This window comes from Muntiacus reevesi, chromosome 8 (assembly GCF_963930625.1).
Source record: "Muntiacus reevesi chromosome 8, mMunRee1.1, whole genome shotgun sequence".
In the NCBI taxonomy this organism is placed as follows: domain Eukaryota; kingdom Metazoa; phylum Chordata; class Mammalia; order Artiodactyla; family Cervidae; genus Muntiacus; species Muntiacus reevesi.
Window position 1 is genome coordinate 72317946 of NC_089256.1, and position 16741 is coordinate 72334686.

The 16741-nt window shown below is 40.3% G+C and overlaps 1 protein-coding gene across 6 annotated transcripts in view; it reads right to left on the reverse strand.

The window, feature by feature from the left end:
- FNDC3B (fibronectin type III domain containing 3B) overlaps positions 1-16741 on the reverse strand; it is a 350375-nt gene that overhangs the window by 247504 nt on the left and 86130 nt on the right. For all 6 annotated transcript variants that reach the window (XM_065942284.1, XM_065942279.1, XM_065942281.1 and 3 more), the window contains one exon: positions 1217-1292. In XM_065942284.1, coding sequence (XP_065798356.1) covers positions 1217-1292 — 76 coding nt within the window. The remainder of the gene's footprint in view (positions 1-1216; positions 1293-16741) is intronic.

A 16741-nucleotide genomic window follows, 5' to 3' on the forward strand; every position in this document is an offset into this window, starting at 1 on the left:
AAAGCTATCACCAGAGTGCCCTCCAACACAGCAGTATTTACAGACTAACTCCAGATCTGGGTTGATCTTCCTACAGTAGAACCTCATATGGATCAGAGTATCTATGTCTCTCTCTTTTTCCAAAGTGAATGACAGAGAAGAGGCCCCAGTATTACACAAACTAGAAATTAACAGAAATGGCCTAGGAGCAGTCCTTAAAGAACTACATTCAAGGAGCTTCACTATACCTGGAGTTTACTTAGATAATAAGATTCTGGAGAGCTGATGCATTAATGGAATAAGACTTTCGGAGATCTTAGGAGGGGGTATCTTGCACACAGGAGAGACGTGAATTTCTGAGGGCAGAGGGTGCACTGTGGTGGGCAGCCTTGTGAAAGGGCCCCCAGTGATTCCTGCCTGCTAGTATTCACGTTCTGTGTGATCACTGCTCTCGAGTGGGTTAGACAGAGCACTCCCTCTTGCCCTGTAGCTGCTGCTCCGATGAAGTCAGCGGCCATAATGTAAGCACCTCCATGGAGAGGCCACTTAGCAAGGAACAGACGGAAGCTGCCTGCCACTGGCCCACAAAAAAACCCTAAACCCTGCCAACAACCACTTAGGCGAGCCAGGAAACAGACCGACACGCAGACATGCCTCATGGTGACTGCAGCACTAGCCCACACTTGGACCTTAGTGTTTCCAGAGGCCCAAAGCCACAGGACACAACTGAACTGTACCTACACTCCTGACCCACAGAAACCAGACAACCAATGTTGTATATAGCTACCAAATGTGAGTAACCTGTTACTCAGTAACAAACAACTAGAGATATTTGCCTCTAAAAGCATCATTTGGGTAGCATCACAGTATGTACTTGAAACTTTCATCTAACTTGAAAAAGTACATGTTATTCTCTACTGGAATTTTAAGGTCTCTTTAAAATCTCTGGATTTTTCAGGGAATCAAATTCCATAATACATGAAGACAAAGAAAGCTTTCCCAAGTTGATTTAGTTCACTTAAAAGTCAATAGAATACTCAAGATATTTGACTGTGTCACTTATATATCACAGGCCTACTCAGCATTAAGGAGCCTCTAATAAAAGCAAGAAAAAAAAAATCCAAGATAAATTTTACTTCTAGAAAATCACATGCAGACTCAGAGATAAACTTTACTTCCATAAAATAATAAGGGAAAATTTTTTTTAATTAGAAAGCTTACAAAAAAACTTCCTTACCTTGAATGCACTGCAGTGTTCCATCCTCCGCTCTTATTGTGAAAGTCTCACCTGGATTAACTTGAACGAGAATAACCTGCCAAAATAACACATTAATTTCAATTTTTTAAAATTTACTCTTATCTATTTATTTGGCTGTGCTGGATCTTAGTTGTGGCATGCGGGATCTTCAGTTGTGACATGTGGGATCCAGTCCCCTGACCAGGGATCGAATGCAGGCCCCCTGCATTGGGAACACGGAGTCTGAACCACTGGACCGCCAGGGAAATCCCTAATTTTCAACTTAATACGAGAACATCTGGGGATTTCTCCTCAACAGTTTCATTACATAAATTTATGTACTAGACAAGAAATATGTGGCACAGAATCTTGTATAAACATAAAACTTAGGAGATGTCTTAGATCTGGTTCAAATTTGATGGGGGATAAGTACATACATTTGTATTTAGCTAAGTGAATTCTCCCATGTTATAACAAAGTAAAGCAATTTATAAGAAAAATGTTTTGGGAGAAAAAAAGGATCTATGTATAGGACCTGGAAATAACAATGAACAGTATAAGTAGGACCCATGAAACACACAAATCTTTAAATCTATTACCTAAATGTCTGTTTTAGTCATGTAACATAGATATTTTGTTATCAGAAGACAGCTTCCAAAAGACTAAACCATGCATGCCATGGCAAAATACGTTCTTTCAAGAATCTCAGAATTTTAGTTTTAATCTCATTCAGTTTCTTTAGATAACAAAAGGGGAAAAATAATTAATCTATCATCTAAATATAATGAAAGGACATAATCCAAGTTTTGAAAACTGTTGTTAAAAATCATCAGGTGCAAGACGAACACTATTAAAGTAATGACTATATATTTCTAGAAAGTGGAAGGATGTCAATGTCACATTCATATTAAAGTTCTTGGAGCAAGCCTGGTTCCTCCCTGTCTCAAAACCATCAAGCACACTGTTTCCTCTGTCTGCAATGCTCTTCCCTGCACTCCTTCATCTCTACCCTCTGCCCACCTTACTCATTCCTCCACCAGCCACCACCCATTTATCCTTGCCAGATTAAGGACTGGCATTTGACTCTCAGGACAGGACAGGTCTTCCACTATGGGTTCTCAAAAAACAAAATGAAACTCAGCTCCTTCCTAAAATCTATAATTGCAATTAATTGTTGTTGTTGTTCAGTCACTAGGTCATGTCTGACTCTGCAACCCTATGGACTGTGGCACACCAGGTTTCCCTCTCCGTCACCATCTGCTGGAGTTTGCTCAAACTCATGTCCACTGAGTCAGTGATGCTTCCAACCATCTCATCCTCTGAACCCCTTCTCCCAGCTGCCTTCAATCTTTCCCAGCATCAGGGTCTTTTCCAATGAGTCAGTTCTTTGCATCAGGTGACCAAAGAATTAGAGCTTCAGTATCAGTCTTTCCAATGACTATTCAGGATTGATTTCCTTCAGGATGGACTGGTTTGATCTCCTTGCTGTCCAAGGGAACTTCAAGAGTCTTTTTCAGCAGCACAGTTCAAAAGCATCAATTCTTTGGAACTCAGCCTTCTTTATGGTCCAACTCTCACATCCATTCATGACTACTGGAAAAACCATAGCTTTGACTAGACAGATCTTTGTTGGCAAAGTAATGTCTCTGCGTTTTAATATGCTGTCTAGGTTGGTCATAGTTTTTCTTCCAAGAAGCAAGCATCTTTTAATTTCATGACTGCAGTCACCATCCACAGTGATTTTGGAGCCCAAGAAAATAAAATCTGTCATAGTTTCCACTTTTTCCCCAACTATTTGCCATGAAGTGATGGGACCAAGGATGCCATGATCTTCGTTTTTTGAATGTTGAGTCTTAAGCCAGCTTTTTCACTCTCCTCTTTTACCTTTGTCAAAAGGTTCTTTAGGTCCTCTTCACTTTCTGCCATTAGGGTGGTAAAGGAATTATTTTTGTGTCTGTCTTTCCTTATAGAGCCTTAATCTAGGTTCTATAAAGGCAAAATCTGACACAGAATAAGTGCTTGAGAAATATTTTTACTGAATGAATGAAAGTTATAAAACTTATGGAAAACCACTGCAACCATTACTTTGAGAAATTAAACTTTCATAATATGCAATGTTAAAAGTCAACTTTATTTACTACGGTGGTGGTGGTGGTGTAGTGGCTCGGTCGTGTCCGACTCTTTGCAACTCTATAGACTGTAGCCTGCCAGGCTCCTCTGTCCATGGGATTCTCCTGGCAAGAATATGGGAGTGGGCTGCCATTTCCTTCTCCAGGGGTTCTTCCTGACCCAGGGATAGAACCCATGTCTTCGCGTTGGCAGGCGGATTCTTTACCACTGAGTCACCCGGGAAGCCCATATGGACCATAATTTATGTATTTTTTAAAACTATTTATTAAGATCAAAACCATTTTATCTTTAAAAGCTAAATCTTTAAAGTCTATGTATTTTGCTTATACTAATAACTCCAGGAAACACTGCTGGGATATTAAAACATTTTTAATCTGGGAATACATTAACTAGAAAAAAACAAGACCATTCAAGGAAAAGCAGTACAAGTTTCATCCCTGGTGCTTCTTGTTATCTTGAATTATAATAGTTATTTCAAGGCAATTTATTTTTCCTGTACAGTAACTGTGTCAATAATTTTTCAGTCTTAAGCATTCAAATCCTCACCAATGTAAACACACTGTACCATTTTAAGAACGCAAAAGGAAATCCTTCCCGATCTCTATGGAGTGATTAAGACATTCTCATTGCTTTCTTGAAACTGAATTTTTAAAGTCATTCCTAACATGAAAATATTTTTGACTTAACTTTATTTCTATGTACACATAGAATATAACTTGACTACAGGGGAATAAAACAGCCCAAGAAAGAAAATTATCCATCTTTTTAAAAAAATCCATAAACCAATTCTAACATCACTGTAGCAGAGCAGAAGGCATCTGCTTTGCGTTTACTCTTTTATGGATAGATCTATAAGATATGCCTGTCAAATTATTTAGTCAGGGAAAAAAATAAATCAGTGGACACTAAGACTATGACCCAGATATTCTTTGACAATCTTAAATGCATATACTCATAACTGTCAGACAACGTGTCCTAACTGCAAGTTCTAAAAGTACAATTCACCAGTATTATGGGAAGTCCCAGGCAAGAAAAGGGATATCTGAATTGGAGCGTGTTCCAGGTTCTATCACATTATCTGCTTATCACATTGCATGAAAAGTGTCTGCAACAGTTTCTCTGTGGCCCCCAACACCGGGCCACATCTCATGGAATGACTTGGAGGCAGTCAGCCTCCAAAAGCCATTTATGCCTTCCCCTCGCTGCTCCCGGGAGGCCCATTCCCGACCCCCACCCCATCTCTTCAGGGAGAAAGAGGATAGGTAAAGGGCTTGCACATATCCTATTAAAATATCTCTCTTCAAATGTTTAGTTCCTGTAATTTTCCCTGCTGCTGTGTTTCTATGGCAACCAGATTATAATCTACCAAGTTACCTCAGAAACCAGGCAAATCTCCTGTGTCCCAATATCAATTTTTCTTAGCAAGAGTGAAAGTCATTATTTGAGCAAAGCGTATTCATCTTGGTACCGAGATATTTTAAAAGAAAGCATTTTATTGTACTGAAGCAAACTGACCACCATGCTGTTTTTGCTGTCAATAAAGGAGATATAAAAATAAACTTCTGACACACACCAGCCCAATGATCTGTCCCTAACCAGAGATATGAATGAGATGGCGGCAGCAGGCCCCGCATCGTGTAGCCCTGAGGAGCGTGAGTCACACGGGCAGGCTCCCTGCACTTAACCTTTTGTATCGAACAAGTCACTCAGTCTGTCTGTCTGTCTCTCTCTCTCCCCCTCTCTCAATCTGTCTCTCCCCATCCCTGGCACCCTCCTTCCCTCCCTCCTCTTTTCTTTCTTTAGCCACAAAGCAGACATTACAGTTACAAGTTTTCTTAAATACAGAATGTAAAACATAACATCACTGTCCAAACCTCATCATTTTTTGCCCACTTAGTAAGCATTTCCTGCTTTTCCAAAATCAGCACTAAAACAGTCATGCTGTATTCTGTCTCTTGTCAGAGAAAGGAAAAAAAAAAAAAAGATTTTTTTTTTTTAACCACTGATAGATTTTTTTCCCCCTAGAGATGTTAACATAGAGCCATGTTAATCAAAGACATATTTCAGGCTACTATTGTTTTGTCAGATCTGTTTCAAATCCGTTAGTGCTACAGGAACCGAGCAGCCCAAAATAACCAAAGGCAGTTCATTAAGGTTTACTGAAGAATAAGTGACCATTCTTCCAAAGTCTAAAGAAACAATACAACAAGAGGTAGAATTAACATAACTAAGCAAAAGGCTAAACACAGCATACTGTGAAAGCTTCACCCAACAAGACAACTGAAGCAGGTATAACATCTTTCTTTAAAGGTATAAATCTAAATAGAACTCTGTTTCTGACTCACCAGAAGAGCAAAAGGAAGGCTATTTTTGCATTTTAAATTTTGGATGGCTGATTAACCAGAAGACGGTTAGTCTCTAAGACTTCTCCTGGAGGCAAATTCCTAATTTTTGCCTCAAATAAAATACTACCAGGCACCCAACTAAATCATCACTGCCACGTATGTGTTCATCACAAAAGCTCCTGCTCAGACAGCAGTACTGACTGACCAAAGATGAAATGTTACATTTGCAGTATTTTCAAGAGTTAAATTCCATACCTAGTCAAGACACAAACAGTGCTAGGAAATCTCGTTTCACTTTCAGAGCTTTTCCCATTTGCCACATTCTGTGAAGCTTGTCTTACTCTTAGCTGTTTCATGTATGCATGAACATTCTCGTTTAGAGCAGTTATGAATATGCAACAGACATCTTAAGAGAGAAAGGAGTATTACAACCTGAAAGCTGCAGATGAGTTCCAGGTAAGGACAGATTCTATCCAGGAAGATCTAACAACTTGAAAAGTGACCTCTGACTCCATGAAAGGAATAGTAGCACCTTCCTTCTGAACACACACACACACACACACACACACACACACTTCAGATTCCCAAACTCCAGAAAACTCCTGGCAAGCTTCACCCAAAAGTGATCTCTGACTCCATGAAAGGAATAGTAGCACCTTCCTTCTGAACACACACACACACACACACACACACACACACAACTTCAGATTCCCAAACTCCAGAAAAATCCTGGCAAGCTTCACCCAGGCTCTTTCACTCCATCCAAAGCATCCCTCATGACGCACCGCTGAGACTCTGGTCTCTGTGTCAAGACCGCAGCTGGCCTCCAGCAAATCTGAATAGTAGCATCATTTGATTTTTGAGTTCTGTCTCTTTTAAGAAAAGGGAGATGATGAGCTACGAATGACTGACAATCACCTTTGTGGTAGTAACATACACAAAGAAAATGTCCCAGGATTTAAAACATGAGCAGTTAAACTGGAAGGTCCTAGAAGATAATAGCAAAGTATTGACTGACTCACCTGCTCGCATGTCCAACCTGAAGCCTGAATCCAAAGCTGCCAGGAAAAGAACATATAAGACCAGGGTCCCTCCAAGCATACTTACACACTAGATTAAGGCAAAAGGACATCCAGACTTAAAGATGGGGAAACTGAGGCTTAGAGAGGATAAGTAACTTGTCCAAAGTCACAGAACTACAAAATGACAATCAGCACTGGAACCCAGCCCTGCCCGACCAAAATGCATGCTTTTCTCTTCTCCCACATGGCATCTCCTCCTCCTCCCCAACAGGTGTGGGTTTCAGAGTCAGTTCTCTAGAGAGATGCTTCAATAAATGGCTACAAGGAGAGAATGCATTTAACTGGATCAAAAGCACGTCCCCAGCGACAGAGGACAAGTTCTCTTCTAGGAAATCTGTGCTCACTCCCTGAGGCGAAGCCTGTTACTCACAACACGGCAGTTGGGTGGTAAGGAATCCATCCCTTAATTAACAACAAACAGTTGCCTTTAAACTGGGCAAGGTTTATTCTCATAAAGTCATTGTCAAGTCCTTGAATTCCCTTAGAAACCTAGGACAAACCAATAAGCTAACTATTTGATTATCGCTATCATTAGGTGCCATTTCTCATGACCTAACAGGCATAAGAAAAATTAAAGATTACTCCTGAAAAAGACTGGGTCTTAAGCTTCTATACTTTTCAAAAGTCACCTGTCATTAACAAAAAAGACAGGAATGGATGAATAGGTAACCAAGGAAAGAGAAGTTAGATGAACCAAGGAGAACATTTTAATGCACTGAAATCACACCAATGTCTGCTGAAAATATATACACTTGACCTTGAATGCTCTGCACAGTGAAAAAAATCTGCATATAACTTTACCGTCGACCCTCCACAACCTCTGATTCAACCAACTGCAGATGGTGTAGTACTGCGCTATGTATTTAGGGAGGAAATAAGTATAATATTTTACAGTATTTATAATAATAAATATAAGCAGATGTATGTAGTTCAAACCTGTGTTGTTCAAGGGTAAACTGTATATTCAACTGAGAGTTCAATAACTGCATTTCATGAAGTAAGTATCCTTAGAAGAATTACTACTCTGTGGTTTAGTCACTAAGCCATGTCCGACTCTTGCGACCCCATGGAATATAGCTCACCAGGCTCCTCTGTCCTCTGTCCACGGGATTTCCCAGGCAAGAATACTGGAGTGGGCTGCCATTTCCTTCTCCAATTACTACTCTACTTCATCTTAATTCAGCAAATATGAGTGCCCAGGATAGGTGAGGCATTCCATCAGGCCACAAAATAGAGACTTCAACAACACCAAGTTCTCCCTACCTCGCAGGACGACAAACGGGGACCTGCATGGAATGGGAGTAAGGAACGCCTTAAATAAAACAAAACATTTACAGATAGTGACAAGGGCTACAAAGAAAACAATGGCAGCTTGTAAGAAGTTATATATTTCTACTCCCTTTAAATGTGTTGTGCCCTGAATAAAGAGATCCTATTACCAAAAAAGCTGTTTGCCAAGAATAAAAATATAGCAGTAACTTAGGTGTGAAAAATGCAGGATGTAATATAGATGGCCCAAACTAGGTTCAAAGCCTCTTTTAAGACAGCCACAAATGCCTGAATCTAAAGTTTCAACTACAGGACTTTTCAGATAAAAGTCAAAAACAAAAAAGACCAAAAAAGTGAGTGTAAGTGTAACTTTTCCCCGGCTAAGAGTAACAGTCACCAAATATCCCTGAGCAGTTGGAGCAGCGTTACATTTATTTAAACAAATCTTTTTCATTTTATTGATTTCTGGTAACTCAGCTGGTAAAGAATCTGCCTGCAATGCAGCAGACTCCACTTCAAATCCTGGGTCAGAAAGATCCTCTGGAGAATATATTTTCACAGTATTGTTGAGTACCCAAAAGATAATTCTTCCTGCTTTAGCTGAAATAATTATGTTCACTGAGAACAAAATTTGGCTCCTGTCATCACCATTTCAGGGTCAATTCTTATTAAAAATATCCACCACATGAGGTAAAACCATTTCCTACCCCTCAATTCCATCCACGCACCCCATATCTCCCAGCTGGGCTCCGGCCACACTGATGGGGAATCAGCAATTTGGACCACTTTTCATCTGATGTGCTTTGCACACTAAATCTTGCATGTCATCCTGCGTTTAGAGCCAGCTACCTCATGTCTGGTTTTTGGTTGGCTGACGCAGAGCAACGTGATCCACACTGACGTGCTAACTGATGTCACACCCCTGGCTCAGACGGTAAAGAATCTGCCCGTAATGTGGGAGACTCAGGTTTGATCCCTGGTCCAGGAGATCCCCCGGAGAAGGGGATGGCAACCCAGTCCAGTATTCTTGTCTGGAGAATTTCACAGATGGAGGAGCCTGGCGGGCTATACTCCATAGGGTCATATGGGTGACTAACACACTTCTCTGGTAAACTCTGCACTGAACCTCATAGACAACCCTGCTGTGGGAATCTCAAGGCTGCTAAAGAAACATATTTAACTGCTTACATTCCCAGTATTCTACCATTTTTAAAACTCATTTTGATGTTGGCCATGTGATTCACTGAACACTGTTCTTTCGCCACTAAGACATAATCAAGAAATAACGCGCCCATGAAGAATGTTCTCATTCCTATAACTAATAGAAAATCAGTTCCCAATATTTTGTCTTTAAACATTCTAGAGTTAACTTTTCTTATTACTACTGCCTTATATCTTGTTCTAACATAAAATTAGAAATGAGTACAAATATGTAACGTTCTATGGTTTTGGAAAGACTCCGAGTTAGAGAACTTAGCCTTTCCCTGCCTCTGCACAGAACATTATCATCACTTATTCAGGCCATGCTTTTGTACTGACTAAACTTATTTAAAACAATACCTAATGTAATTATTAAAACCCTGATCATTCAACAAATATTTGCTGAGTAGTTACTATGTGCTAGGCACTTTATTAAGCACCGATGATTCTAAGATGAGAAAGATAAAAGCCCACTCCTATTTGTGTATTAGTGCAAAAGTAGAAAACACAATTAGTTGTTTTAAAAAAAACATGATTATTCGCTATCACGTGCTCTGGAAACTGAGGAAACCACCAAGACAGCAGGAAAAACTGTAGTTGGAAGTGACACTTAAAGGGAAAATGAGAAGATAAGCAAAAGAGCAATCACACGGCACAAGCAGTGAGCGGTTCCGTGCGTTTAGAGTGACAGTGGGCTAGAGAATTCCAATGCGGCGGGAAAGGCATGAGCAAGCACCAGAGGGGAAAAGGTGAGACTGAAGAGGCAGGCCAGGCCCACCTCAGAAGAGTCTGTGTTTGCTCTGCTTGAAAGTCTGGGCTTTATCCTGCGAGCAGAATTTTCCAGTAGGACAGCAAGATTGCTAAGTCACTATGATAGCAGGGAGAGACTCGAACATCTCTGAGATGGGAGATACAGCAAAGGCATTCATTAAACACCCAACTGTGACATAATTCAGGGGTTACACAGTTCTAAGTAAGAGTTTTCGAAGATAACCGATGGTTTAACCTTTAAATATGACTATCCAGATCACAGGGTTCGCTGCTGAAGAGCTCTGCCCTCCCTGTCAACACCACGGTATCTCTGATTACAGAGGTGAAGTCATGGGCATGGCTCTCCCAGACGTAACTCCTTGATTTTTCCTACTTCCTGTCACTCTCTCTAATTCTGTTATCCGACTGTGATTCTGTCACTTCCATTCCCACCACTCCTACCACTGATAACTGAGGGGCCTTCTCAGCCTGGCCCTCTCGTGTCTCCACCTCTTCCTAGACTTTTCTCTCTCTTATTTCTTCCCTTTGGTTTCTTGCTCTAAAAACCACTAAACACCAAAGCACTCGTCAGGCAACCTGGCAGTCCTTTCCTTTCCTTCAAGTCAACTCATCAATCCAACAATGGACCATGTTGTCCACCTACTATGTTGCTGGCTGATTTGCTGATCAAAAGAAAAGGAGGACAAATAGGGTTTATTACTATTGGGATTATTGGGAAACAAATTTAATTAGGAATCAAAACAGAATCATTACTTACTTTCAAGGGTCCCAAGGTAATCATATCCCCAAAACACCTGTTCTCTGATTCCTAGATAACCCCATTTCAGACCAGCTAATTCATTTTTTATATCTTTAAGCTATACTTTGCCTTTCAGCATATCATACATACAATTTAAAAAGTTTGAAAAATTAATTTAAGGACTCAGAATTGCAGATAAGGGTTAAAAAAAAAAACCAAGGTAACACAACCTAAAACTTAATTATTAAATTTAACAAGAATTTTTATTACTTTCTTAAGACTACAAAAAATAAGGAAGCAATACCACATATTTCTTCTACATGTTTGTCTTCCTGCCACAACATACGTTCAGGTAAAATTACAGGGCGTTCAGGCCAGGCCTGTCTTCTAAGTAACACTATACTATGCACATGCTGAGTAATTAAGTCACTTTGTGCTAATCTCATTTTACTTTCAATTCACTTTTTAACCAAGAGTTTAAAAACCAATGAAGATACCAAAGATATACAGTGAAAAGAACCAATCAGACACAGAGTAGCTGAGCCCCAGCTATGCCAGGCAAGGCACTTAGCATTTCTAACCCTGCATTTCCTCCTCTGAAAAGATGAAACACCTATCTTATGTGTGTGCTCTAAAGAAGAAAGCAACCTCCAGGCAGCCTGTAGAGACCCTATACATAGCATATGCTCAATAAATAACTGTTACTAACATTTCTTCCTCTTCAAATTTCTACCAGTGACACGGCCTCTAATGAGAAAGCTTGAAGAAAAAAACGTTTGTCACATCCGCCACATTTCATGTCCTCAATAAAATCTAAAACCAGCCAATTCTCACCTCTGACCAGATTTTCTGTTTGAGAAACATTCTGGCTTTCCTTAAAGGATCACCTCGCAGCTCATTCACAGTGTCTGTTCGGCTTCCGCGAATCCCAGCAACAATAGTGACTTTGGAATCCTTTCACAGTAGTTCTGAAATCTAAGCCCTTTATGTCCACAAAATGGTGTGAATTACTTGGAACTGCTTCTAATTAAGATTATCACAAGGAAAGTCAGCAATAAAATGTAACAAAGTAACACCACAGTACCTAGGATTGCCTAGTAGGCACCCAGAACTCCAGGAGAGGACCCTTCTCTGACCAGTAAGCTGCCTTTTCAAAGCACGAAGGAAGAATTAAACCTGGCCAGCTTCTCTAAGAAGCATCAAGCGTCTGCCTTTTTAAACCCTTAAGTAACTAGTTTGAAAAGTTATCCACCATTCAATCCAGGAAAACAGAATTATACAGCAGGATACTTAAGACCATTAAAAAGTTTAGAGACACTATCCAGATTGAAGATTTCAAGGCAAACAGACTGAAAATGCTCTTCAAAAATGTACTGCTTTAAGATTTTCCTCTCTAGACTGTAGTGCCAGAGCATCGTAAGCAACTGTTATGCACTTACACTCAGTCTTGGAAGAACGACATCCCTGAGTGCATCACATACCGACGTGCACAAATGAACAGATTATTCCGACTCTTCCCTCACTCTGCACCCAGTCCAAATTCAGGACTGACACTAGGCTATGCAGACAGCAAAGGAAAAATGTGACAACGATTTTCCAGCCAGCCCCTCCCTCCTCCTCGCATGCCCTCAGCACACACAGGCGCACGGATTCTATGCACGTCTCTAACTCGGGCCAGTTTATGTACCATGACATCAGCGCAGTATAATGAGCCAAGTTTAAACTCCATCTGGGACAAATAACGTCCAGGCACACTGTGACTTCTTTTGTTTATATACACTGACTAAATAGGTCTTGGTGGTAAATGAACTTAAGATTTATTTCCCAAGGCCTCCAAACAATATTCTACACCCCTGAAGCACCTCCCTGCCTCCAGTGCTCTTTCCAAGGCTACGCGTAAGTGATTTTTAACAGAACACATGATTTTGAAACATATAATTAACATCTTGAGGAGAGTCAAAGTCCAAGCAGCCCTTCATCAACCTGAAACAAAGAAGATGAGGAACTCACTAGCAAGGGGTGTGGTCTCACCGCACAAATGCTGCCTGACACCCAATTTTGTATTCCCCCTGAGAACAAGAATGAGCAGAGGTGAGACACTTCAGAAATGCTCAGAGTGATTTCTTTTTGAAGGATAAACTTAAATGACTTTTTTTTCAATTCTGGCATTACTTAAGAGAAATAATTATAAATTCAGGAAAAAAAACAATCTAATAGATTCAAGTCTTATAATAAGTTTTTAGATTTCTTAAGACACAAAAACTGTGCCTCGGGGTGATGTAATTTTTGAATGGGAAAGAAAGGCAGGGTTTGGGAGGGAAAGAAGGCAGACAAAGGCCCTCTCCTTGTGCGCAGGCTTGACAAGCCCCTGCCTCTTCTCTCTGGTCACCACCATCTCTCAGGAGGTGCTGATCCCAGAGGAAACTGCTCCCCTATGGCTAACCTCGGGGAAAAAACCATTCCCTAGGGGAAAGAAAGGAAGCTCCTCTGACAACCTGAGCCTGAAATGACTTCACCCCCACTTCTTCCTCCAAACTCCATTGGTGCCTCCAGGCTTCAGAAACAGTCACTCCAGCCTGGTTTGCAACTCTGAGAAGCTCCAGAGCCAGATTCACTGCCATCTTTCAGGGGTGATGTGAAGAAAATTTAAGGTAATAGCAGGAATACTCTTCTGCGCAAGCTTTACAACTTACTACTATACAAAACCCAGTCCCATGTCTCTCCTGACTGTTTACCTGAACAAAACAATGGGGATACACCTAGTCCAAGCAATACCACCGTTCCTGGATGGTAGGACATAGGGGACTCAAATCCCAGTCCTGTGATTTGCCAGGTGCAAAGTACGTAACCTTTCTCATCTGTGGTTCTGTCTGTAAAAATGATCACCACCTTACAAGGTGTATGTTCACTGGAAGAAATAATATATAAAAGTGCTTAGCACATCATAAGCCTCAAATAGTCACTATTCATTCCCTCTACCACACAGAGAACAAAAAAATGAATATATCAAATGGAAGTCTCTTGGGGAGTTCTCTGGCAGGCCAGTGGTTGGGATTCAGCAATTTCACTGCCATGGCCCGGGTTCAACCAGGCTGAGAAACTAAGATCCCCAAGCCATACAGCACAGCAACCCCACCACCAAAAAAAGTCATTCTTTCCAATAATTTAACAAATAACTACGCAACTAAAAATTGAGCATAAAGTTGAGACAAAAACCTTCTGGTGATCAGCAAGTTTAAAAAGTAATATTTAAGTTTGAAGTAAATGCCAAAAATTTGTAGTCAGACCCTTGGCATTCTTTCAATGCCAAAAAAAGTCTGACCTTTAATATATCTTTTACATTGTTAAAACACATCTCTGGAATGTTACAAAACATGTTAGCCCACATTTCCCCCATGTTCTTAAAATAATGGTTGGAAAATGAGCCACTGCCTCCCTGCAAAGCAAAAGCCTACACTTAGTACGCTGCTTCTCTTCAAGTCTCCCTAATGGAGGCTCCTCAAAGTCCCAAGGCCGCTTGAAGCAGCATGGTGTAGATGGGCAGGTGATAAAAAGTGGGAAGATTCTCAGTGCCTGACCTTGAGTAAACCACTTTAAAAATAAGAAAACAGAAAGTCTGAGAAGTAAACAGTCATAGATGTGAATACCCATCTATTGAAGGATGATGCCGTCCATTACTCAATTCCACTCTCAGTTGATTCCCTGGTCTTTAAAACAGATATTATTCACAGAATATATATTAAGCCTGAGGTCTAATTTCTCAATGCAAACATTTTATGAAAAAATATGAATGCCATTCCTTTGTAATTCATATTATATTCACATTTTACACTACATTTATTTTCTGTCATGACTAAAGCTGCAAAATAAATGATAAAGAAACAGCCATTCTATAAGGATGCTTTTTATATAGCCTTTTTGCCAAGGTGATGAGAATTAGGATGAATTTTACAACATATGCACTCTGTCAATGCAAAACACATCAGAAAAGATAAATGAGCTGGATGACTCTGGCTAACTTAGCTACTAAACAACATCACTAATAAAAGTATGTGTGTCAGAGTTTTTCCCATGAACTAAAATGACAACTCGATATTCCAATATACATGAAGACCAAAGAAACTTCTATCCAAGAACATGCTTTGGTGCAAATTTTTCTATCTACCTAGAAAACACAAGAACATTTTAATAACTCCTAAAAATTAGAAGTTGTGAAGCACAACTGGATAACAAGTCCATTTCTCTGCACCTCTAAGGTTTAGCTCAGAAGGATTCATTTCCACTTTTTTACAAACACAACTGGTCCTTGAAAAATGCAGAGCTTAGGAGCACCAACCCTCCACGAAGTCAAAAATCCATCTGAAACTTCTAGTCAGCCCTCTGCGTTCACAGATCCTAGGTATCCTCAGTTGTACATCTGCAGACTTAACCAATGGTGGATGGTATAGTCCTATAATACTACTGTAAAACATAAATAAGTGTATAAGTGGATCTGTAAGGTTCAAATCTGTTATTCAAGGGTCAACCTGCCCTCTCAAAACGAAACCAAATAGCTCCTACTTTCTGCTCTCTCCACTTAACTAGTTCCCTTGTTACTTGCAAAGCAAGAACCCTTGGCAAAGTAATTTTCTAAATGTAGATGTCCAAATGCACACCTCCGATACTGCAAGGGGCAAGGAATGGGCAAAAAAGAATGGATCCAGGTCAAAGTATTCTAGTTAGTGGTTGTGCTAAGCACACACTGTACATAAAACAGATATCCTCTCAGCACTGCTCTATCTCATGGTCGCCTACTAAAGAAAAAGGCCCAGGGCCGAGAGGCAATATCAGTGTAGGCATGAACACTAAAGTGGCACTGAATTGTTTCCTCTAGAGGCCCACCATAGTTCAGCTTCAATTTATTATATAACAGCAGAGCTGGCTGGAAAATTACTAAGGGGGGTACCCAGTTCTGGTCAATTCTAATTTAAATGTAATCTGAAGGCAGCAAAGCCCCCAAATTACCTAGACACAATACTAGGATGCTTCAGCAATGGGTTCCTTGGAAGGCTGTTTACTTTTTGCACCTGCATTTGGAATCTAGAGATTACTGTTGCTAATTCATGCAGCTTGCTCACTATTGTCCTATTTGGAAATGTAATGTAGACAATTGCTATACAGTCATATTTTTAAGTCAATCATTTGAACCAAAAAAGATGAGTCTGCCAACATAAAAACGATTATGTGCAAACATATGTCTTAACACATTCTGGAAGAGAACAGTTCCATCTTTTTTTCCTTCTGTGTGTGTGTGTACATATATATATAATTTTTACCATACTCTAAGATGGCTCAGACGGTAAAGCATCTGCCTACAGTGCGGGAGACCCGGGTTCAATCCCTGGGTCAGGAAGATCTCCTGGAGAAGGGAATGGCAACCCACTCCAGTATTCTTGCCCACTCCCCACCAAAAAAAGGGGCTCCAAGAAATATTTGGGGCTTCCCTGGTGGCTCAGATAGTAAAGCGTCTGCCTGCAATGCAGGAGACCCAGATTCCATCCCTGAGTCGGGAAGATCCCCTGGAGAAGGAAATGGTAACCCACTCCAGTACTCTTGCCGGGAAAATTCCATGGACAGAGGAGCCTGGTAGGCTATAGTCCATGGGGTTGCAAACAGTCGGACACAACTGAGCAACTTCACTTCACTTCAAGATATATCAATGGCTATCATATCACATCCAACATGACAAATGTGCATTTAAAAAAAACAGAAATTTGAGGTTAGAAGTCTATCAAATGCAGTTTTATTCAAAGAGAAAGTCAATATAGAAATGATTTAAATAAAAATGCCTCATCTAGGTAACACCAGGGAAATTTTACATTCAAAAAATACTATTTTAATAAGTACCTAAGGAAAATGCAATTCTGGAGAAACTGTAAAAAATATTGTAAACACAAGTGTTTGCACATCTATCCCTCTGAACGCTGATACCCTGCATCTGTGTTTAATG